This window comes from Silurus meridionalis, chromosome 4 (genome assembly GCF_014805685.1).
Source record: "Silurus meridionalis isolate SWU-2019-XX chromosome 4, ASM1480568v1, whole genome shotgun sequence".
Classification (NCBI taxonomy): Eukaryota; Metazoa; Chordata; class Actinopteri; order Siluriformes; family Siluridae; genus Silurus; species Silurus meridionalis.
Genome location: NC_060887.1, coordinates 18,846,054 through 18,870,958, shown reverse-complemented (window position 1 = coordinate 18,870,958; position 24,905 = coordinate 18,846,054). Strand labels below are relative to the sequence as shown.

The window sequence follows — 24,905 nt, the reverse complement described above, 5'->3', positions numbered from 1 at the left end:
ACAGAAACATGGAGGAGGGAAAAAAGCCCTGTGAGCTAACAACATCACTGCTAAAGCCTGAACACACACACACACACACAAGCACACACAGTGGGAAGGAATCCAGATACACGTGCCACTTTGACTCAAGCTCTTCACACTAAGACTAACTGTTTAAGACTCTTGTGTGTGTATTTTAAGTCCAGACCTGCCTCCATGCACAAATCCAATCAAAATTCCAGGAAAGAATGACACAACCCATAACCAGCAGCAGGAAAGAGATTGACTTTGTTATGTAACACTTCATCTTGTGAAATGTAAAAACCCAGACTTATACACACTGGAATGCATATGAACATGAACATTACAGGAAACTCTTTCACAACAGTTACGCTTCAAAGTGCTAAAAACTAGCTAGCAAGACTTAAATAAATCCATTTCGACTGAATACTAACCCTCTCTAATGCAACTTACCGGATTCCTGTAGAGAGATGGAGGAGACGTTAACAGCACAAACGTGTGAGACCCCGCACTAACAGAAGAGAATGTACTTCATGTCCTAGACCCGGGCTCTGACTACTATATTTAGATGCAGCGAACCCTGAAAAACCCGGCATGTGTGCTGCCAACAGATGAATGAAGGACACAACAGAGTTAAAATACACCTGTTCAGATCATTCGTGAAAGTGTGGCCTCAGAGGTCCTCTCCAAAGTTAGTCCTTTACCTGGAAACCGCAATCAAACGCTTCAGCTAAAAGCCGACACCATCACGGGTCATACCCAAATTTATTTTATTTCTTGACTCGACGAGGTGAGAAGAAGAAAAACAGATTCCGAGCTGGTATCAACAATACATGGAATGTTGGGGGGTTGTATTTATTTTATTTTATAGCTTTTATTTTATAGCTTTATTTTATATTTTATTTTATAGTTTTATTTTCTATTTAATTCATTTATATTTTATTTTATAGCTCATTATATAACATTCCTACAATGTTAATTCAAACATTAATCCCTATAAAAAAAATTAAATAAAAAGATAGAAAATTTAATAAATGCTAACATTTAAATAATGTTATTGGTGCCAATTGATGTGAATTTTTTTTTTTTTCAAAACTACTATTTATTCAATCGGCCAATCACATGGCAGTGCAAAAAATCTTGCAGATGCAAGTCAAGAGCTTCAAGTTAATGTTCACATTCAACATCATGAGTGAAAATTTAAAGCTGTAAATTGGATTTTTCCGATGAGTTCCGGTGAGTCTTCGGCCACTGAAGCCTCAGATTCCGGTTCTGTGCATCACACTTGTAAAGAAGGGTCCTGTTCACTTAAACCAGCCAACATTAAATATGTCCTGGTTAAAGTCACATAGAGGAGTTTCTATCCCACTGGTGTATAGATGTACAGGAGTTCCCAATAAAGCGCATTATACAGAAACTGTAAGACCACTGCTCACTATATGGTAATATTTGCTCATCAGGAGTAGAATGTACAGCATGTGTAACATTTAGGAAAAGTGCCTCTATTCCTAAAATAGGCAGCCTGTTCATACAAGCCTGTATTTGTCATGCATCATCGCTCAGTTAGTCATGCATGCAGTGGATAAGAATGTGAAAGCAAATATGTCCCTTCTAAGTGTGAGGAATAAAACATAAGCAAAGTGTTGGTTTAGGAAGACAATACACAGGGAGGTATTATAATGTTATAGCACAAAAGTGTTACTTTTTCAACAACAACACGTAACTACTACTTATTATTATTAGTAGTAGTAGTATATCTATAGTTAACATTTAGCTCCCATGACTTATGTTTTTGATGCTAGGGTCAACTGAATTCTCTCATCAGCCTCTCTATCAAAGATTTTTCTTCTGACTGTTAAGTTACACAGGAGACTCCTTTACAAAAAAACAAAAAAAAAAACCAAATACAAATAAAGCCCAGAAAACACTAAACAATTGGCAAATAAGGCCATAAGGATGCCTGTTTAAGCTGTTACTACAGAAAAAATTGTATTAGAATGAGCACGCCCATATTAACTTTGCAGCCCAAAATACTGTCAAGAGATGCTGTTACAGCAAATACATCAACCCTGTACTAGAAAAGTAATAAATATTTGAACTTCTGGAGTGTATAATAGGCAGATACCCTTCTGGATCTGAGTCGTTCTGAGAGTTGATGTACACAGTGCATTCCCGGTGACATGAAACAACAAATACACCATGAGCCTGAAGGTGAATAAAAAAATCTACGAGCGATCTCATATGGATTAGCGATAAAAATAGTCACCGAATCACGCGACTTTGCAGATCTTCACGATATCCTACAAACGCGTCAGCAAATTCCGCGATTCTTCGGGAAAAAAAATTCCATTACAATTACAAAACAAATGAAAGGTGGAAACCTGATCATCCGCATTGCAGTGCTGCTTAGAACACGGATTCTTAATACAAGAGGAACACAGATTTCTAATAGTTCATTTTATGCTAAAGTGAGTGAATAACACTAGAAGTCATTAGAGCGCATTAGGACATCAGAACAGTGTGAAATAAATATAATGGGGAGAAAGAGGTCTGAGTAGGAGCCTGGTCTTTAAATGATAAATACTTTTTATGGCTGTATTTTGGGATCAGAATGCATACGTTTAATTATAGGTGGTTTGGTTTCATTCCGATTGACTGACTCTTTACAGTCCACTTCTTTTTTGGTCTAATGAGACTCAACCTGAACCTGGACGTGGCCTAATAACTGCCTTATCTACTTTCCTCTCCCTATTTTAAACCATTCACTCCACCTTTTCCCCAGGTTATATGCCCAATTACTGACTTACAGCTTATACCAAGAAGCTATTTGTGCAGCTGCATAGGGAACATTCAGGAAATGCCTCTAATAGTCTACTGAATCGCATATTAAATTATGGACTTTATGTACAATGCACGACTGAAAGCTAATCTGACTTACGGTCAGAGCAGGCTGCCAAAAGTGAGGCAGCGTGTTTGACTTTTGAGAACTTTCGTCATTTGCATTACCGCGAACGATTAAAATGTTCGTCGCACCTCAAATATCTGACAGCTGACAACTTGGGTGGAAATGAACCATTTACTTACGTCTTACCTAAAAGAGATGTATTGAATAGGAACAAAGCCTGACACATGGCATCTAAAGAGATTACTTCCTAACAGATGATTATGATAATAACCAGTGCCTTTTATGGGCCTGATTTGGTGCTAGAAAGAGCGTTACCAAGACAATATTTACATCGTTTCCAGGAAACCTGGAAAATTACTAATGTGGATAGAAATGGGGGGGTGGGGGGGCTGTATGTGTGCTGTACCAGTGTGTAACCGTATAAAGAATGCAACATTTGCTGCTGATCAGCTGTCACAGTCCTGTTGATCAAAATGTTTCACACCTGCATATAAACAATTATGCTACGTGCTGAGTCTCGCGTCATCACAAGAGTGTGCCCTCTGGAAGCTTGTTTCGTTGCCGCCACAGAGAGCGTGTGTGTACATGAGCGGAGAATGCTGGACTCGCTTTACTGTTTCGTCAGTACTGAGGTTGTTCTCTATAGCTTGGGGAGACATGCCTTTAGGACCGAGTCTGTGAACGGGAATGGGTGTGTGCGGGTGTGTGTGTCTGCAAATGTGTGCAAGATCAAAGAAAGAAAGGAATCAATGAGTAAAAAGGAGTGGCACTGATGCCAATATCTTTTGTGTTGCTATGCCACCTACGAGATAAACTGTGAACAGGAAGTTACACAGACACGGACTGAGTCACGGTTTATGAGGGAACTTCGCTGGCGAATTTATGTATCATCTCTGATGGACACAAAATCAGTCCTGCAATCATAATCCTCATCTCCTGGTTTCACATGTATACTTAATGCGCTCTCTGTGACATAGTGGAGTAGGTTATTGTTAGATTATATAAAGAATGTTTTTAATACAATTCATTTAAATATTAGTGCAATTTAAGGTTTTGAGAGTAGTGTACATGTAATTGTGCTATCGTGTTTTTTTGGTTTTTTTTGGTCCAGTATAAAAAAGGCGAATAGAAAGACTTTTACTTTGACTGTTTGTCTGCTGCTGTAGTGCACTGCTTCAAAAACGTTTGCAGTAATTGACAGTGACGTTGTACTTTTTCACTCCAGTTTTAGATTCGTTTTTAGAATATTAAATGTTAAAATACAACAGGACGTATGTTCATGATGCAAAAAAAGGTCCTGTGTCAGCGAAACAAAAAAAAAAAACGTAACCCTCGCATTCAGTTCTCCTGTGCGCCCCCTGGTGCAAAGAAATAAAATAAATAATTGTTCATGGCCAAATGTTCAAGCATCTACCCACACTTTCAAATAATACACACATAACCTAAGACCTCTCAATACCCCAATAACACAGAAGGTTACTTGTGTATTGTGAGTGCATTTTGTGTGTGTGTGTGTGTGTGTGTGTGTACCTCAGCTGTGCTTTGAGCTCATTGAAGCGAGGGCGTTTGCTCGGGTCGTAAGACCAGCACTTGGTCATCAGACTGTACAGGGTGGGGGGGCAGTTGTGGGGCATGGCCAGTCTCTCGCCGTTCTCGATACGGCCAATCACATCGTTGTTTTTCACACCTTGAAAGGGCTTCACTCCGTACATCAATATCTCCCACATGCACACGCCTGCACGCAGAACACGACAACAGCACAAAACATAATGCATATCAAATCCCTGCACTACAGAATGTGTTCATGAAATTTTGACAGGAACACAAATGTGACGATATATATGACGATATTATTGGTATCACGCCGCCACGATATCCGCTAAAGCTGATTAAAGATTATATTAGCGGACCTGCTGACTGTTCAGCGGCACAAAAAAATAACAGGACAAGCTATTCTTCTAAAGTACCCATATAATAACAGAGCAGTCTGTTCTCTGAACATTATTGAAGAATTGCAAATAAAAAATCCTCTATCCATCTTAATAACTGCCACAGACCCTGACTGTAGAGCTGATAATATTTTTCAATCATTTCCTACTGTCCTTAAACCAAAATCGATCAATTCTGAACAACTGAACTGCAATATATTAAAATGGGAAAAAAAAAATCATAAAAAAATGCTCACAATCACACCAAAACTGCACACTTACCAAACATCCACACGTCACTCGATGATGTAAAGCGTCTGAAGTTAATAGATTCTGGAGCCATCCATTTAATCGGGAGTTTACCTTTAGAGGCTTCAAAAAAAAAAAAAAATTTAAAAAGACTTTACACAACATGTATGCAACCGAGTGTCACGTGCAAAATCTCTAATATTCCCCTGACAGGTCGTCTTACGCCACAATACACTCAGCTAACAAAAAAAAATGTTAGTTTGCTGACACTATGGTACATACATCAGTCCAGAAATGGCAAATCTTCAAACCTTTATAATAAGAGCTGTCCTCCATGTATCTGGATAAACCAAAGTCTCCCAGTTTCACGCAGTCTACAGACGACACCAGAACGTTCCTAGCGGCTATGTCCCTGTGGACGAGAGCAAATATCGCTTTAAAACCACATGCAGAAACTGAACTGTGCCTTAGTTCAAAATACAGCGCACATCGATACAATGTTTGCAGTCCAGGAATACCCTAGACATAGTTTTTTCAAATTAAAATTTCTTCTGTATATATGCACTACATAGACAAAAGTTTGTGGACACCTGATTTGAATGTGCTTCTGAAAAAAACATCCCATTCCACATTCCACACAAGGTGTTGGTAAAGTCAGGTAATGATGTAAGGCAGAGGTGTTCCTTGAGCGATTTTATGAGTTGCTCAGTAGCTCCTGGTTCTGTAACGTCAACTGACTTTATAAGACTGTAGAAAGGACATTACTCATAATCTTACATTCATGTTAGTTCTCACTCTCCGGGGTTCTGTATTGTTTAAAGACTATAATCCCACTCTTGCTATCACCAAAATGAGGCTGGGTTCTCCTTTGAGTCTGGTTTCTTTTGAGGTTTCTTCCTCATAACATCTAAGGGAGTTTTTAATTGCCACAGTCGCCCCCCTGGCTGCTCATCAGGGATGAATACACATCGTTCACCTTAATTCTTAATTTCTGTAAAGCTGGGTCCATTGTGAAAAGCGCTATAGAAATAAACTTTACTTGACTTGACTTGTTCATTAGGGACGAGGTCAGAGCTCTATGGCAGGCCACTTGAGCAGGATCTTCCACTCAAACCCATGTAAACCAAATACTCATGGAGCTGGCTTTGTGCACAGATGCATTGTCATGCTGGAACAGGTTTGGGTCTCCTAGTTTAAGTCAAAGGAATATGTAATGATAACGCATCCAAAGACACCCTTTAGACTTGTGTGCCTTTAACTTTGCGGTAAGATTTAGGAAAAGAGCCACGAACAGCTGAAAAAAAGGCAGGTGTCCCAATACTTTTGTCTATATAGTGTAATTCTGAAAACGCTATACTTTTACGAATCGTGTCTCAACCGGAAAATGTTTTTCAATCATTTTAAAAGTAAAGTGCAAAACTCACATTTAAACACAGTGAGAAAAGTGTCCTCTCCACACACACACACACACACACACACACACACACACACACACACACACCTACTATGCATCTGTGAAAAGTTAAGCATTTACCAGCATCATCCACACTCGTGTGTGTTTCACCTCCTGAGGGCAAAAACTTGCAGCATTTAAAAACAAGTCTCGTTATCATTGATTATTGTTATTAATGTCCTTTATTAGGTCATTTGTATAACTTTGCTGTCGTCTGTACAGAGTGTGTATGCTCTCTTCTCTGTTTTTATGATGTTTTTATGATTTGTGGACATTTTGACAGCTTTTTACTAAAAATCTCCTCACTCAGTTGGCAGGCAGACATCGAAGGCAGGGTTAGAAAACCCAGTTCAAACATTTCTTGGTTGTTTTTGTGAACTGTTTTATTTTGCTTAAAACCCATTTTTTGGGTAAATCTGCTCTCAGAAGACCAACAGTATCGAAGATGTGCTTGTGAGAAAGACAAACAATGCAGGGAGATTCGACAGTCGATATAATAACCTGTGCACGAAGCGTTTGCTCTCCAGGTAGGCGAGTGCGGTGCTGAGCTGGTAGGAATACAGGATCAGTGACGCCAAGTCCAAGCTGTACTTCCGCACTTGCAGGAACGAGCGCAACTGCAATAACACAATAACTGTATTCAAATATGCAAGCAAATGGCTAATTACCCTCATGTGACTACTACCAACAAAACCCTGTTCGTTATAGCTACAGTGAATCTTTATTAAATCTTACTACAGAATATAATTTTCCTGAATATTTCTAAAAGAAGAGGTATGAAAAAAGATAACATTAAGAAAGTAGATCTGTGTGTACCATAATTTCCGGACTATAAAGCGCACCAATATATAATATATACTGAATTTTACAAATATTTTTATTTTTAACATAAATAAGCCACACCTGTCTACACTAATGTACTTTACACAGGCTTTAACGAAAGACACATTACACACGGTATAACGGGTGAAATATGTTGTGTTTCCTTTTAGGAGCATAGCGGTATTTTGGGAATAGCCTGCCACTGCATTTTTCCAGTATTACTGCATGTGTGGAGACCGAGGATTATGTCCTTATTATTTTCTGATGCTCATTTCTAAATTTCTTTGACTAACCTGTAACGCTGTTGCCAAGAAAAATAAAAAAGCACGAGTTTTGGAAACCTGTCTGTGATTATATGATTTCTGTTGCAACTGGAGTTAGTGAGCTCTCCCTTCACCCAGACTCAACGTGCTACAACGGCTTGTATCTAAACAGTAACCTACCAAGTAAGTCATTGTTCACTGTCTTCCTCCTTCCTTTCACAACTATTTCTCTATCTTTTGGCATCGTCGTGCATTTAAAAATCACCCGATGAAAGTTTTTCTCCCGAAGCCGTGCAGCTCAGAACACAGGTGAGTTGCGTTTTTTCGTTTCCAGTCGTCTAATGTTATGTCGCTTAGTTTTTTGCTGCATAAATTAGCCGCTTCGTTGTTTAAGCTGCGGGTTCAAAGCGTGGGAAAAAAGTAGCGGCTTATAGTCCGAAAAATACGGTAATCATGACTGAGGACTGAGGTAAGTCTTGTGAACCTTGCGATCTCCTGTTCTACAGCATCGTGGGGGGAAACAGGAGAAACGTGGATTACCTCTCCCAATGTGCAGAGCTCCATAATGATCCACACCGGATTTTCCGTGATGACGCCGACCAATTTCACTATGTGAGGATGGTCAAACTGGCGCATTGTTACTGCAGAAAGAGAAGGTCAGTGATACAACCACTGAAATACTGAAAGTTCATCAAACTTTACCTCTTGTTCTTCTAACCAACAAAGAGCAATTGTATTTGCATAAATTAATCTTTATCATAATAATAGCTTTCTGTCAAAAATAACACTGTAGGACTCACATTAGATGAACTTATCATAGATATTTCAAATAAACCATGAAACTGTAAAACAGAATGTGTTTAAAATCACACAAGCTTTAATGGTTTATACTCCTAACTATAAATGCTCTACTTAGTAAGAAGGAAATGCTAAAATGAGTTATATATACAGTACAGACCAAAAGTTTGGACACACCTTCTCATTCAAAGAGTTTTCTTTATTTTCATGACTATGAAAATTGTAGAGTCACACTGAAGGCATCAAGGGCTATTTGACCAAGAAGGAGAGTGATGGGGTGCTGCGCCAGATGACCTGGCCTCTACAGTCACCGGACCTGAACCCAATCGAGATGGTTTAGGGGTGAGCTGGACCGCAGAGTGAAGGCAAAAGGGCCAACAAGTGCCAAGCATCTCTCGGGGAACTCCTTCAAGACTGTTGGAAGACCATTTCAGGTGACTACCTCTTGAAGCTCATCAAGAGAATGCCAAGAGTGTGCAAAGCAGTAATCAAAGCAAAAGGTGGCTACTTTGAAGAACCTAGAATATGATATTTTTCAGTTGTTTCACACTTTTTCGTTATGTATATAATTCCATATATAATTCCACGTGTTAATTCATAGTTTTGATGCCTTCAGTGTGAATCTACAATTTTCATAGTCATGAAAATAAAGAAAACTCTTTGAACGAGAAGGTGTGTCCAAACTTTTGGTCTGTGCTGTGTATATATATATAGCTTGTACAGAAATCTAGGCTGAAATACTTTGAGTACATATGACATAGAAGCTGGAGAGAATACACACAAGCACATGGAGACTGTCTGTATGTGTGAGTGTTTATTTACATTAGCCTTATTTGGTACTCACAGGCCTCCTGGAGAAATTTCTCTCGGACGCTGTCTGATGTGCAGTTTTTGCAGGTCTTTATGGCCACTGAGAGAGGAGGAATGTCCTACAGACCAAAGGAAAATAAAAGCTCAGAACTCTTTTTAAAAAAGAAAATGTGATAAAGTGCACAATACCATAAGCGGTGAAGGAGGAATGGAGTACCGGACAAATGTAGACTCCCTGGTGGACATCTCCAAACTGGCCTTCTCCTATACAGCGGCCCAGCTCAATCCTCTCCCTCTGGATCTCATAATCCCTGGCTGAGGGGACAAATAACTGCATACTCATCACAGCAGAAAATGGCAGATTCAGAAGGTCATGCCTGAAGTGCAGGAGGCATCTCTAATAATCACTCACCACAGAGCGAGGGCACAGATATAGGCCTCTCGTGTTGTAACGAATGCAGGGAGGTCTCTTACTAAATCTGCACTCTTACTCATGCAGACACGACCTCCAGAGATATTACAGCCTAAAGGGCATTTGAAACAAATGCAGGGACTCTAGATAATAAATGATTGATAAACAGACAATTGGCAAGAACTTTATTTCCAGTAGCCTCCTTTTCAAAAGCAGTTGCATGTAATAATGTAATCGATATTACATCATGAGAAAAAGAAACATTAATATGCACATGCAGTAAATAAACAAACACACATACGAACAAACCAAGGGGGAAAAAAATATCAGTCTACAGAACACAATTTTCAAACTGCTGCACAAAAAGAAAAACTTCCTAGAACTGTTCCTTGAATGTGCGATTTACACTCACCATCCACCTGCAGTCGCGCACATTCATGCAGTTATGTCATCGGCCAATCGTGTGCCAGCAAAACAATGCAAAAAATAACGCAAATATAGGACAAGAGCTTCAGTTTAGGGAAAAGGAGTGTACTTTGTGACTTTGATCGTGGCATTGTGATTGGTTCCAGACCGGCTATGGGGTGATTTTCCCCACAGCAGTCTCTAGGGCTTTCACAGACTCGTGCAAACTGCAAAAAAATCATTGCTACAAAGAGAGTTAAAAACTTGTTTTTTTTTAAAAAAAGACTAAATTGGTTGAGACTGCCAAGTAATGATAAAAATCAAGTAACGATAGCAAGTAAAATAATCACACTTTCCAACCATGATGAGCAGAAAAGCATCTCACCAGGCACAAAACATCAAACCTGGCAGTAAATCGGCTATAACGGCTCACTTCTTTGCGTTGTTACAGACATCTGGACAGCTCAGACTAGTCTGCTCACTCTCCTCTGACCTCGCATCAACAAGGTGTTTCATCTTTCAGACTCTTCGCTGACGAGATGTTTTTTTTTTTGTTGTTTTTGCACAATTCTATATAAACTGTTGAGAGTAAAAATCTGAAAACATGCCACGAATAAAGTAACACAGATCGCACTCTCCTGTATTCCGATGTATGATGTGAATATTTACTGAAGCGCATGACCTGTGACTGCATGATTCAATGCATTGTGCTGCTGCCACACGATTAGCTGATTAGATGATGCACAAATGGACATAATCAAGTAGACAGTGAATGTCGCTTATTAACATACTAATGAGAAATTAGCAACTTGTTTGCCGAAGATAAATTCATAACCACAAATGTAAGGCAAAGGAAAAGGTGCGTACATTTGCATAAGGTTATAGTTATTCGACACTATGCAAGCAAAAGCGAGGAAATGGGGAAAAAGCAGGAGAAAGACCTTTACCTTCATCTAGTCCACAGTATTCTGTAGTGCAATTAATGTGAAAAGAGACAAAATTGGATACATAACACTGGGTGATGGCACGGTCAATTTTAACGGGCAAACCCTACACAGTAAATGCATGAATGTAATTAAATCAACGAAGGAACAATATTATGAAACATAAGTGTGCTTGTTTGTTAAAATGTAAAAATAAAAAAATCTAAGTATAAAATATTCCACTAGGGGGCTCCAGGTTTGGCTTTTTTTATGATGAAAATGTGGTTTTCAGTATAGCAGTGAATCGCCTAATTATGAAAGCCGGCTTTCTATTTACATTTTAGACTCGCTTTCCTACAGGAAGTACCCTACATGTCTTTTTTTTTTTTTTATCTGATAAATAAAACTGGATTTGACCGTGAGTAAAGAAGAGCTTCGGTCTGGAACAAAGTTATATAATGAAACAGCGCAACGACAACAACAAAAAAAGCCTAAATCTGAACAATGCAGCAATCAGCAGTTCAGTTTTAGCACTAAAGTGACCAGCTCAGGAGAAAGCAACAGTGACTGACTTGAACAAGAGCAGCACAGGCTGTAAAGATAAACAGCACACGAAAAAAAAAAAAGAAAAGTGGAGCACATGCTAGAAACTAGGTCAGCACAGTTCCAGGAACATCTGGTTTGGCAAAAAGAGTGAAGAAAAAAAAACAAAAAACAAACAAACCCTTCCCACCCCCTCTCAATTTTAAATATAAAACTGGTTTTATATCTCTGGCTACCTTGTTTCATTGCTGAGCTTGGAGCGTGTGTAATAACTGCGAATACTCACTGGAGGGCATGGTGTACGTTTCCTCTTCGTCTATGATCTCGGCATAGTCGTCTGTCTCTGTGCGAGAGGAGAGAGAAGGCAGGATGAACTTGAATGCGGGAGCTAATTCTGCAGTGGAAGAGAAGGTAAAGAACAAACTGGCTGGAGTATTCCCTTTTCTGCTAACACCTCAGTGAGAGGAGAAAGAGTGGCGTCATATCTACACACTCTTCCAACACAGCTGAATGTTTAAAAGGCCTGTCAGCTTAATAGGATCCGCTCTGGCATTTGAGAGAGGAGAGAGAGAGAGAGAGAGAGAGAGAGAGAGAGAGAGAGAGAGAGACAGCGTGTGTATGTGTGTGTGTGTGTGTGTGTGTGTGTGTATATATACTGAGGGATGGATGACAACTTTAGAGTCTTTGAGAAAAGCAGATGAAGTCATGGCTACTTTCACATGCATTGTCTCTCTGCACTCTGCTTTAAACTGAAGAAAAAAAAAAAGGCTCAGCTTTTTGCCAGGAGTGCAGGAGAAGCTCAAGAGCAGAGGAATGCAGCTGTATAAGGAGCTTCCCTTCCTATATAAAATACAGACAACCAAGTGAACTAACTCCTGGTTAGAGTTTATCCGCTGCTTTTATTTTCACATCAGCATCAAGTATATCAACATTTGCAGAGATTCCAAGGCATGAGAGAGCAGCCGCACACAACGGCACTGTTCTAATCGGACACGAGCACAAAACATCTCACAGCAGATCATCGCTGATGTGCTTCCAGATGTTTACGTCTACTGCGGCATTGCAGGCCAAAACGTTTCGGAACACCTGGAATTGTATTTATCGCTGCCACTGCCACAGGCTCAACAAAATAATAGAGATGAGCAATGGACTCATTCTAAATCTGCAGGAAACCTACATCACTATACATTTCTTTACACACTGACAGATAATCTTTTGGTTGGACGTTTGCAATTTGTTTTATTTAATCCATTCCAAGTTATTCGGACAAAAAGGCTGGTGCGCTTCGAAACCTTTGGCTTGCAGTGTATTTCATGACACTCATTTTAAAAAGTTGATCTTTCGCCAGAAGCTTGGCTGAATTTAGCTACATGAATGGAGTATGACATTACCGTCTCCGCTAATCTCATCTGCAGATCCAAGCATGGCAGCATGCAAGAGATCAGACCAAGAAAAAGACACACAGAGAGAGAGAGAGAGAGAGAGAGAGAGAGAGAGAGAGAGGGAGAGAGGGAGAGAGAGAAAGAGAGAGAAAGAGATTATATTTATGTCTTAGAACCATGAACAGAAGCAAACAATGTAAAAATAGGCATCTTCAGAGTAGCGAGATTAGAGTGCATGCGGTGTTGCTTGTAAAGCAATCACAGTTTTCAGTGGATGGAAATGAATATTTATCCTTAGAAGCTCGGCCGCATAGTAGTGCATCTCCTAAAGCAAAAGGTTAAAAATATCTATAGGGCTTTTCGCACTCGAAATAGTTAACCCCGGGTCATTCTAAACCTCGGCTGAACAGAATCCTGGGTTATCTAGTTTCACGTTTCACACCGCTCATTCATAACCCGGGGTTAACAATTAATCCTGGGTATTCAACTCTTTCACCTCGTATATATTCCTAAATCCTGGGTTAATGCTCTTATTTGCATACTTGCGTTGCAATCATGATTAGATAAATGCAGCACGCAACCGTGACATTGTAACACTGCATTATTTCGGATTGCACTGTATGTTTGGCAGCATGATGTGAGGTTAAAGGTGCAAAAAAAAAAACTACTACTTTGGAAAAGGCTTTCTATAGCGGTGCCTGTGGACTAATCTATAAGTATGAAATAAAGGATATCCCACGGATATTTATTTATATATTTGCCCAACAGTTCGTAACTGTTGTTAAATAAATGTACAGTAAGCATTAACGGGATCATCTGCTATGCAAGTAAAGAAGAAGAAGACAGAGGTATGGCCTAGTCTGGATTAACGGGAGTACAATAAAAAATAAAAAAAAAGGTTAATGATCTGTTTTTGATCTGTGTTGGATTCGAAATCCAACAAGGAAATATATCCGAAAATGTCATTTTCATATTGTGGGAAAGTACATTTTGGGAAAAGCCTGTTATGACCTGAACAATTCTAAGCCATGACTTCGTGAGAACGACTTTATTATCTGTCCAGACTTTTAGAAAAGTAGCAGCAAACGTTTGCATTTACTCGTGTTAGTGTGGACCGGGCCGATGTTCCCTTATAAATCTATTTTATAAACCCTGAAAATGAAACATGCTTTATATTTGTGTAAAGGTTTCTAAAAAGATTTGTTACATTACCGATTTAATATATAAATCCAGTTTATCTCATTCCAAATACAATGCAAAAATGGCGAGATTTATGTCCTGCCTAACACTGCAATAGCAATGTGGAGTAGAGACGTGTAAACTTACCTGAGACAAAAACGGCCTTGGCCCTGACGCTCTGTAGTCGTTTGTCATGGTTCGAGGATCTGTGGATTAAAGGTTGCAGCAGGTGACTACTGTACATCATTGTCATATTTTTTTTTTTACCTAGAATACACTGCTTACTTCAGAGTGACCTGAAGCCTAACTTAGACCCTAGGCCACACTGTTAGACCAAAAAAAAAAAAAAAAAAAAAATGGATCTGATTACAACCTGTTTTAAAAGGGGGAGGTGCATCACGCTGGATGTCGTGAAATGCTTTTTGAAGCAAACTGAGAAATTCCACATTAGTTAGGCAAGTGTCTCACAAGATAAATCATGTGGTTTAAAACGTCAGGTAAAAGAGAAAGGCAAAGACTAGACTGTGTCAGTTTGCGTCATTTGCCTGGGAAAAAAAAAAAACTTTAGGAATCTATATTGTGGCCTTAGGCACTGCCTGATAGAAAGACAGAAATTTGACATCTTTTCAGTCACATGGTTGCACTGAGAAACGTTCATTATTTAAGCCACCTGCTGAGAGCAATGAGCCAATGATTAGACATGCATCTTAAAGCCAATGTATTGTCATATCTACATTTAAAAGGGTTTTAAATCAATATTTCTATAAGCCTATAAGGCAAAAAAAAACATTTGGAAATTTTTAAAAGGATAAAAAATTAATAATCATTCATCACCTCGCCTTTAACTATAGAGAGGATATCACCAGATACGGGACCTGCCACACTCCTGAGGATTCTTTTGATTGTGGTGGAGTAAAATACATACAGTACCAGGAAGGGTATATGTAACACTACAATGAGCTTTATATCACTAGCTAGCCTTTCCCTGCTCCACACAGAGAGCACACGTCTGTATTGTTTCTATGATAGTTTAATTGATATAACACGGTTCTTATAGCTCAGGTCGCTGTACAGGCAAAAAAAACCAAACAAACACGAAATGCACAGTGCAATGAGAGAAGGATGAGAGGGGATAAATAAATATAAACAAGCAAACAAACAAACAAAAACAAACCCAAAGAGACTTTTACAAACACCAGAAGTTCTAGTGAATGCGCAGTTAGTGTGCGAAGGTGAACAAGTACTTACTTTGGAGCCTTTGGGATTGAAGGCAAAGCTCTTTCTCCCTCTGTAGAGCACAATACGACATGATTAAGCTGCGCATGCAACGAAAATGTATAAAAACACCATGCACGGGCTACGCAATTATAAACGGCAGTTATAAATGAAATATGGGAGAAATTGAATCGTTTGTACCTTTATGCACACGGACGATGAGGGATAAGGAGGTTTTGTTGACGAGGCGGCAATACCCGTCGATGAGGTCGGCCATGTTTTCCGCGGTGCTCACACATGGTGTCGTCACCTTTAGAGGCTGCGCTCATTGGCACCAAACACACATACACACATCGCATAGACAAGCAGGTAGACACACAGGTAAATGTTTTTATTTTTATTGCTTTTATGTTCTACATTTTATATAGACGATCATTCAAAACATAATATTGTGATACATAATGAATATCGTAATGACATCCTCACTGTCCCACCCCTACCAGTAGCACACAATTCTCTGTGTACCTACGTGTGTATGTGTGTGTGTGTGTGTGTGTGTGTGTGTGTGTGTGTGTGGAGTGAACACTACCTCTGCTGCACCGGCTACGTCCAACTGCAGAATGCCCTTCTTCTCCTGTTCCTCGAATTGAATGCTCTTCACCTGTGTGAAGTTGGCCAGGTGTGTGGGCTACCAACATACACACACACACACACACACACACACACACACACACACACACACAGACACACACACACACACACACACACACAAATAGCACAAAAGGTCATGTAAATCAACTCAGAAACTTATATTGTTCATTTACATAGGAAGTTTGGTTGTTTTGTGGTTATTCTTTCAGCAGTTTGTCTTTGCAGTGATACTCACGGCTGAGCCTTTGTCAGTGAGGTAGCTGATTCCTTCCTCGGGGCCGATAGCTAGCTCTACTGCTATCACCCAGCTAGTCTGTAACACACAGAACATCAGGTAAGTCGTGGCGCATGGCCCATTCGTTCTCACCAGTGAAGCTTTTATGCCACTGCCATTACAGTTCAGTCATATCGCTGATAAATCAATTTGTCCCTCTTCAAAAAACTGTCCGACTTATTTCATTATCTGTGTGCTAAAAAAAAGAGGCGGTGATATAGTGATATAGTTTGTGAAAGATAAGACCCCTTGTGTTTTTGTCTCCGTTCTGAAATAACCGAAAGCTTGATCAGGAGGAATGCAATTGTACGATAAGTTCTACAAACCCCGATAATTGAGGCATAGCACTTAAACAGTTCTTTTTGTCAACCAGCAGAGGTCATTAGCAGCCTCCAATTAATCACAGGAGAAACCATCTCCAGTTTTCAACGTTAGAAAGAAAATAACATTGCAAAAATTGTTTCAACTAAATTCAAATATATTGAAGCACAAACTCTGACACGAAAATGATTTACTTACCCCAAGAGCACATTTAAAGCATTCTTTATCAAATCTGTGAATTGGTGACAGGATTTCAAAGAACTTGAGGATGCTCTGCTCATCATTATAGTTGGCGAACAACTTGAAGGTCTGCTGGATCGACTTCCGTAATGATTTGGGCTGCAAAGTAAAAAACAAATAAATAAATAAATAAATTCAAATTGCTTTCTAACAAATGGCTAAAAATCTTACAAAGAACTTCAAGGGAAAAACATCCTCTCTTTAAAAGAAAAAACCCAGTTCACCATAACATTTCAAATTCAACAAATCATTTCTCAAGCAGAATACTGAGTGATGCTTTGTCACTTTTTGCAAATGCATATTGATTATACAAAACAAATACAAACGAATCACATATTTATAATTAAACGAGCTTAATAACCCACACAGGAAAATGTTACGTCTACAGAATACACATCTGAAGGGCGTGTGCTTGTGGAGATTTCAGTGTCATGGATGTTAATAAAGTCAGGTACTGATGTAGGTGAGGTGAGGAGGCCTGGGGTGCAGTCAGCGTTCTAATTCAAGGTGTTAAATAGGGTTGAAGTCGAACCTCTACAGCAGACCACTCAAGATTTTCCAACCCATGTAAACCATATCTTCCTAAAGCTGGCTTTGTACATGGGAGCATAGTCATGGTGGAACAGGTTTGGGTCTCCTAGTTCAAGTGGAGAGAAAATCTAATCCTACCGCATCCAAACACATGCTACACAAGTGTGTGCCTCCAACTTTGTAAAACGGTTTGGTGAAGAAGCAAATATGGGTGAAAAAAAATGACCCAATATTTCTGTCCATATAAGGTATATCTAAACACAAGGGTAGCAGATGAATCAACAACGCAGGACATCTACAGAATTCTAATGGAGAAAAATAAAATAATTTTGTTGCCTCAAATATCACTATTCAATATTCTTTGCAATTCCAGAGGAAAGAATATGAAGAGCTTCAAAACTACCCATATTCAAAGTTTACATTTTGGCTGTTACAAAATAAATGTATTACAATATTTTATGTTGTATATTGTACCTAGATATATGTGGCTTTGGTGGATATTCTAATCTTAACCCCACACATCTGCACCAGATAACACGATATGTTCTCTAGGAAGGTACGTCTCCAGGGACAGACACGGTGAGCACTGAGGTAGAGTGAGATAAGATGGATAAGCCTCAGGGAGATAAAAGTGGAAGTGAAGCAGAACAACAAAACGGTGGCAAACATCTCTTCCCAAATCAGGAGGCCGGCACACACACACACACAAACACGCACATATACACACACCCCTACACACCTGCATGCAAGCACACACCTGCACATGTAATCTGCAGGAATCTCGGAAGCCTGCAGAACACCTGATTGCAGAATTACATCTGCGAGGAAGTGTTGCTTCTCCCTCATACTGTGATGTGTAATCATAAACACCAAGAATCACGCCCGACATTTCATTTAGACCTTTAGTAGAAGAACTAAATGAGGGGGTTTGCTGTGTGACATCAGTGGATTTAGAATGTGAGAGAGAGAGAGAGAGAGAGAGAGAGAGAGAGAGAGAGAGAGAGAGAGAGAGAGAGACAGACAGACGATATGCATGCTACCAGTGACAGCAAAGTGACATGATGCTTATAAAGTATAGATGAACCCCCTACTGACTGGGGAATTAGGGCAGGAGTCACTTCAGAGAGAACTGTGCTCCAGAGTTGATGGTGAGAGGAGCAATAAGAACTCTGTTACAGTCCTCCTAAGCAGCACAATAAGAAGGAAAGGCAGAAATGGGCCACTCGCTCTCTAGGGACATACAAACGCTGAGGCAGCTGAGCAGGTAATGATTCGAGAAGGACAACAGAATCCTCGCCCTCACACCAGGCAGAATTGTATTATGCTTTAATACTCTATGTTTCTGAAAGTCTCTGTAGAGCTCAGACGAACCTGTTTCAAAACTCAATACGTCTCTGAGTGTGATTGAGGTTGCGAGTCGTGCGATGGTGCTCGGTTAGTTCACTATACACCCACACACCGCTTTATTAAAAATATCAACTAAGTGCTGATCTCCTGGGGTTTCGCTTGTACAATAAACTCTAGAATTTATACAAAATATTTGTATCGAAAAGTGAAGTGAGCAGCTGTTCTGAAGATGTACCAAACTTGTGAGAGGTCAGAAGAGAATAAACAGACCGGTTATCGCAAATAAGCACTCTTTACACCCGCGCACAGCTGAAAAGCATCTCAAAAAGGTGCAGTATGTTGATCCTTGAGGCAAAGGAGCTACAACATTAGAAGGCCACATCGATTTATAATTCTACACCTGAACAGTTAAGGACCGAATAAAGACCTGGCTAATGTCTGATTTTATGGTTTTATGCATTGAGCTGCTACCACACATTCGGCTGCCTGCATAAAAGCATGAAGGCTTCAAACCTAGAACTGCACTTTAGATTGTTTGTGTAACCCCCATTCACCCTACAGTCCTGTTGATATATTTTATTTCCCCATATTCATATGCACCCACTTCAGCCTGATGTTGCACAGCATTGTCTTACACATAGAACTGCGCATACATACTAAATCTGCACTTTATTCCTCATGAAGCATATACAATTTCTTCCATCAATCTTTTTTTTTTACTAATTTCAAGTACAGTAAGTATGCATATAAACTGTACTGGACAGTTGTAAAGAGTCCAGCTGCAAATCATACTGTGAAAGGTTGCGTGTGTGTAAGTGTATGCACCCTCACTGTATACACATTAAGCAGAGTGGCAGCTTGCCATTAAACCTGACAGGAAGCAACAGGAGCATTGGTCTCACCTTGACTGAGTCCAACAAACTTTTGGGAAAAAATCTCCTCAGACCAACATCTTTTCTGCAAAGGAGAGTGAGTTATTAGATGAAAAGAATTTACACAATTTAATGATTAAAAAAGAAATAAAAACTTAAATTAAACCAAGTTATCTTAATGTCTAATTCAAGTCAACACTAGCTCGAATCCGTCTGGTTTGGACTACGGTAATTGACCCAGAATTGATTATTTATACCTGCCTCTCGAACACCGAACAATCAATTCTCTAATCATCATTAACATAATGCCATATTGGTTTTCTTTTTTTTCTTTTTTTTTACATAAGCCACAGAAATTCTCAGTGGCCTCCACAGAAATGTCACTTGATGTAAAGAATATTAACATTAAACTTTGAGACTAAAGAAAAGTAGTATAGATGCAAAGCTACCTGGCCTGTTTATGTGAATCTATCATTCATATGTATGTCTAATACATGTTAAAAATGGTATTGCACAATACCTTCCGTGAGCAACAGCGGCTTTAAGGCTGTGAATAAAGCATTAAAACCACACTAATGAAGTGGTGCAGCCACTCGAGAATGCGTAGAGAGTTTACTGAGAGTATAATACACTGTGAAAGCACAAACTACGTGGTGTAGTATGTAGTTCTATTACTAATTAAAAGACTGGCTGAATGCGAAAAGTCTGATTTTTCACTGAGCTTTCACGATGCAGAAACACTGCGCCGGCGTGCACTTTACGTCACTGCGTGAAATGTGTAGGGATCGGTTCTTCCCCGTTATAAATAGGGCAAACAGGGTTTCGAGAGCACATTTTATCCTGACCCACATACTGTATTATAGAGGACAGAGAAAATATCTTTCACAGAACACGCTTGGTGCAAACCCAGTCACTGGATCGAGTTCAATTATATTGCCAATAGGTTCACTTACTCGAGTAATTCATAGTTGGATTTTTTATCAAGGGCATTTCCTGGCATCTCTCTGAAAAACCTCCTGTTAAAAAAAATAAAGGAGATATGGGACAAAATGAAGGACTTTTTTCCCCTAAAAATACACATACACATGGATTTTCAGTATCATGCTGTGTAATCCCTTCTGGCAGTAATCGATTTGAGGTGCTTACCTGATTTCAAGGCAGCCTAGTTTAAGTGCAATGTCCTGATCGACTTGATCAGCTACTTCCATCATATAATCGCTTCTCACCTGGTAATTACAGGGGGGTTCATAGTATTTAGGAAGAGAATCCTGACAATCCAGCAGGCTAATATAGTCAGATGTGTATTATTGCATATGATCAGAACAAAAACTGGTACTCAGACCAGGATATGATCATTAAGCCTAAAAGGACTGTGACGGACTGTGTGCACTTAACACTAATATGGAGTCAGTAGAGAGAACAGACTGCTCTCAATCTGTTCGATGTGGAATTTGTTACGAGTGAATTTCAAAAAGGCATAGCAATACATTTGGGCAACTACCAAACCTAGAATTCCTCTTAAGAGCAGCTTGTGATGCCACATCAAACCCTGTCTCTGAGAGAAAGAGAAAGAGAGAGAGAGAGAGAGAGAGAGAGAGAGAGAGAGAGAGAGAGAGAGAGAGAGAGAGAGAGAAACCACTGAGGCACCTGTCTGGGCTCTGCTTTTCCATAGCCATTCGTTTTTTCAAATGTAATTATCCCAGGGGTCCAGAAGCAGATCACAGATAGTTAGGAATAAAAAGGTAAATCTAACTGACCCAGTTTAAATTGAGTCCTAAACATCCTGCATGTACATTATGGCAATATAGTTACTACACATACTGTACATCACCCTACTGACCCAGGACAGACTACTCAAGCACACAATGTACCGTGTTCCTACAAGTCCTGAAAACTTGAACTGAAAGTATTGTGCCTCCTGGTCACAGCTTAAACAATATCCAGCATCCTGATAAGGCGTAAGTAAGACAGGGGTAAAGCTGTAAGTGCTGAAGCAATAATTTACTTACCTGATGGTAAAAGTAGTTTAGTGCTGGCTGGTCTTCAGTAAACTGGTTTAGAAATGATTTTGGCAGGTAGCGTATACGAAGCTCATACCTGAGGGGAAAAAAACATGACATTTTCTGAATTGAAGCAGTATAGTCTAAACATGGAGTGATTAATCTTTAAAAAGAAGATAACAGCACCCACGTATTTTGGTTAGTGATACGAGCATGCTCTTTTTTTTTACTCTGCATTATGCAGATAAGAATAAAATGAGCAATCTGAATCGAAGTGGCATTATGCAAAGTAAAAAGCCCCATTTGAAATATTGCAATGACGGCCATGTCTTCTTTTGGTACAGGTCATAGTTTCTAGCACAAACACTGCCGCTTCCATATATTATGCCTTGTTTATAAAGCCGTGTGTGTTTTGTCTCCATGCAGTCAGTGTTTTGTCTTCCTGAGTCATGACTGTTTGAACCTGTTAACAGTTTTTCTATTTAATCCCTGAAGGTTTACTGTTTCAGTGAGACTCGTCCTGCATTCTTGTCCTGTTCACTTCAAGACTTTGCTTTCAAATTTCCCATGTACAGTAATTCCTGGTTTTCCAACTTAGTTATGGATTATCCTGGGATGATGCCTTCCTGCTCTTCGCCCCCTCCTGTGGACTATGGTGACTATTACTGGACTACCCTCGATATCATGTATGCTGAGTTGCATCCTGTCAGTTATCACTGCAGGTTACAATGTCGCTGTGCGATGCGATAAATTATGTACTTTACCATGGAATACAATTTGAGACTTCCAGTGGTGGACAGTAAGGAAGTAAATGTAATTCATTACTGTATTGAAGTATTTTTTTTGTGTATCTGTACTTTACTCAGGTATTTCCGTTTGGGAAAACTTTAACTTCACTACATTTCAAAGTCAAATATCGTACTTTTTACTTAACTACATTTTGCGAAATTCATTGTTATTTATGAGTGGATCAAAATGTAACTGGTTAAGCACACAGCAAGCCACCAATCAGGGTAGAGCGCGCCGTTTTCAACTTCTTGTGATTGCCGCTTAGTGGTATTTACTTACCATAATCATCAGTGCAACAGCAAGCAGAACATTTCGAGAGGAATACATATTGGAGGCCTTATTTGCAAGATTTTTACGGAAAAGGTTTTGGGCTCATTATCATTTTAATAGATATTTGGCTTGTTACTAGATGTCTGACTTGTTGATATCATTCTATGAAGAGATTGGTGTGCTAAGAGTAACAGAGTCTTTTCACATAAACTGAGTTGATAAAGCCAAAATCTTGTGACAAAAATTATAATAGCAACATTATAGCCATAATAAATCATACTGCTTTGGATACTTAAGTACATTAGAAAGCAAATACTTTTGTACTGTTACTCAAATGAAAGTTTAGAGGGAGCAATTTTACTGGAGTAATATTTTACCTACTATATCTCTACTTGAATTTAATTACAGGGTTTGTGTACTTCGTCCACCACTGGAGACTTCCCCACCCAGTCAAAAGAAAACTACATTGGGTGTGCAGTCACATGCAGCACTATATATTACATAACGTTTATACATTTTCCTGAGTAAGATTGCTGGGTGAAAAAAATACTTTTCTTACAAGTAGGCCTATTACAATTCCTCAGAAAAACTTGAGTAATTCGATTACAAAAACTTATTCGATCCATTTAAACTGTGTTTCCTACGGACCAATATAGCTGACGCACCACCTGCTAACACAGAAGACGCTGCAGAATGAAAAATGGAGGAACGGGGAGAAAACAGAGGGGGACAAGGAGAATATTCAGGTCAAAGGAAACGCCAGAAAGTTTCCAAAGTTCGGGATCATTTCGAACTGAAACATAAAGAGAGCACCGTACAGTGCGTTCATCATTTTTAAAGGTAATTGGAAATTGATTTTTATATTATTATTTATATACAACGCGTACAAAAAGTCCCCCTGCAGTGGACGTGTAAAGCAGGTAGTGGAGCACGTTTTTAAATATACACCGATTTAGGAGACACATCAAGATACTGTGTGCGATTTAATAAATAAATACATGAGTGAGAATAATCCTGCGTTTCATCACCAAATAGTTTCCCATAACCTAATCTATGGGTAGACTGCAGAGAGACTTTTTGAATGCATTGTATTTGTATTTTAATGTAATAGGGCAATTAAATGCAATAAATGTGTTTAGTTTTCACCGATATTCTTGTATGCAATTTCGGCGATAAAAATGGTTTTTATTCTAAAAAGAAAAACAAATTACTTGTTTATTTTAAGAGACCTGTCTTATTTTCCCCCTCTTATTTAGTATTTCCCTATAATAAAGAAAAAGTACTTCTTATCCAATTACTCGATTACTCGATGGAATAATCGCTGGAATACTCGATTACTAAAATAATCGATAGCAGCAGTCCTGCATCATTTAAATCATTATTAATCAGCACAAGTGGGATAAAGTAATTGATGGAGGAAACATGCCTGAGGTAATAAGGATATTTTTCTGTGCATTAAGATGTTTCTGCCACTGCCAGTAGAGTTTTGCATAATCCTACGTTCTTCTCCTGTTGGTTGCTTTTATAGATGTGTCTCTGAAATTTGAATCAACCTTGTCACTAGCTGTCTAGGCACAAACACCACTGAGCACAGAGCACGCTTTCGAATCAGATGAGCAGCAATTACATTCTCACTCATCACTTGAACCTGCAGGGCACTGGCTTTAGTTAAAAATAACATATAGCATGGTGCTTGACTGTTTAACGGCACTTTCAGTCTGTACCATTATCTACTGGGCTCCTTCTCTAGTTACGTCATGCACACACCCAAATGCACTGGAAAGAGTTCACTCTGGTGCTAGGTGTGAGTTATGCAATATGAGTGTTGCTATTATTTCCATCATTAAGCCATTCTGTCATCGCAGCCCTACGTTCTCACAAACTGGGTGTTCGCTGAAAAGTCTGGGAGTTCCTACTCCTTTCTGGAAGGCTTCTACAGACAGAAACAAAACCAGTACGAGCATCTCGAGGAAGACTTCGGAGTGCTGAAATTACGATGTCCTTCTTTCTAAATGGTAATGATGGCGCTGTCATTTGCCGCCATGTTCGCTTTCACCCAGCCTTTCCTAGTGACTGTCCAGTCCAGCTGTTTTACAGGTGTGTGAGGTCTTTGTATACACAACAAGAGCTGATGAAATAAACAGATCAGGAACACTGTGTCAGTGTGTGAATGAGAGTGTTTAATATGTGCAGCAGGCTGCTCAGAGTTCGGCTAATGTTCGCTGTCAAATGGAAGTGATTAGACATTCTAGTGAGGCATGTTCCACTGCAAGCTGCCAGATTAGGATTTCATCAGCGCCTGCACCAAGCAGCTTTCTGCCTG

The 24,905-nt window shown here is 39.4% G+C and overlaps 1 protein-coding gene across 17 annotated transcripts in view; it reads right to left on the bottom strand.

The window, feature by feature from the left end:
- The window catches only part of ptk2ab (protein tyrosine kinase 2ab), a 66,586-nt gene that overhangs the window by 12,619 nt on the left and 29,062 nt on the right, over window positions 1-24,905 (bottom strand). For 7 of the 17 annotated variants that reach the window (XM_046848596.1, XM_046848598.1, XM_046848584.1 and 4 more), the window contains 20 exons: window positions 21,533-21,620; window positions 20,670-20,749; window positions 20,477-20,539; window positions 19,554-19,608; window positions 16,732-16,872; window positions 16,174-16,251; window positions 15,877-15,975; window positions 15,489-15,606; window positions 15,321-15,360; window positions 14,220-14,278; window positions 12,903-12,920; window positions 11,798-11,905; window positions 10,993-11,013; window positions 9,446-9,543; window positions 9,263-9,347; window positions 8,161-8,261; window positions 7,037-7,152; window positions 5,394-5,494; window positions 5,116-5,205; window positions 4,436-4,640 (listed from right to left, as the gene is read on the bottom strand). In XM_046848596.1, coding sequence (XP_046704552.1) covers window positions 4,436-4,640; window positions 5,116-5,205; window positions 5,394-5,494; window positions 7,037-7,152; window positions 8,161-8,261; window positions 9,263-9,347; window positions 9,446-9,543; window positions 10,993-11,013; window positions 11,798-11,905; window positions 12,903-12,920; window positions 14,220-14,278; window positions 15,321-15,360; window positions 15,489-15,606; window positions 15,877-15,975; window positions 16,174-16,251; window positions 16,732-16,872; window positions 19,554-19,608; window positions 20,477-20,539; window positions 20,670-20,749; window positions 21,533-21,620 — 1,764 coding nt within the window. Of the gene's footprint in view, window positions 1-453; window positions 779-4,435; window positions 4,641-5,115; window positions 5,206-5,393; window positions 5,495-7,036; window positions 7,153-8,160; window positions 8,262-9,262; window positions 9,348-9,445; window positions 9,544-10,992; window positions 11,014-11,797; window positions 11,906-12,902; window positions 12,921-14,219; window positions 14,279-15,320; window positions 15,361-15,488; window positions 15,607-15,876; window positions 15,976-16,173; window positions 16,252-16,731; window positions 16,873-19,553; window positions 19,609-20,476; window positions 20,540-20,669; window positions 20,750-21,532; window positions 21,621-24,905 lie in introns of those variants that run through there. The other 10 variants (XM_046848586.1, XM_046848587.1, XM_046848588.1 and 7 more) reach the window with 4 other exon arrangements.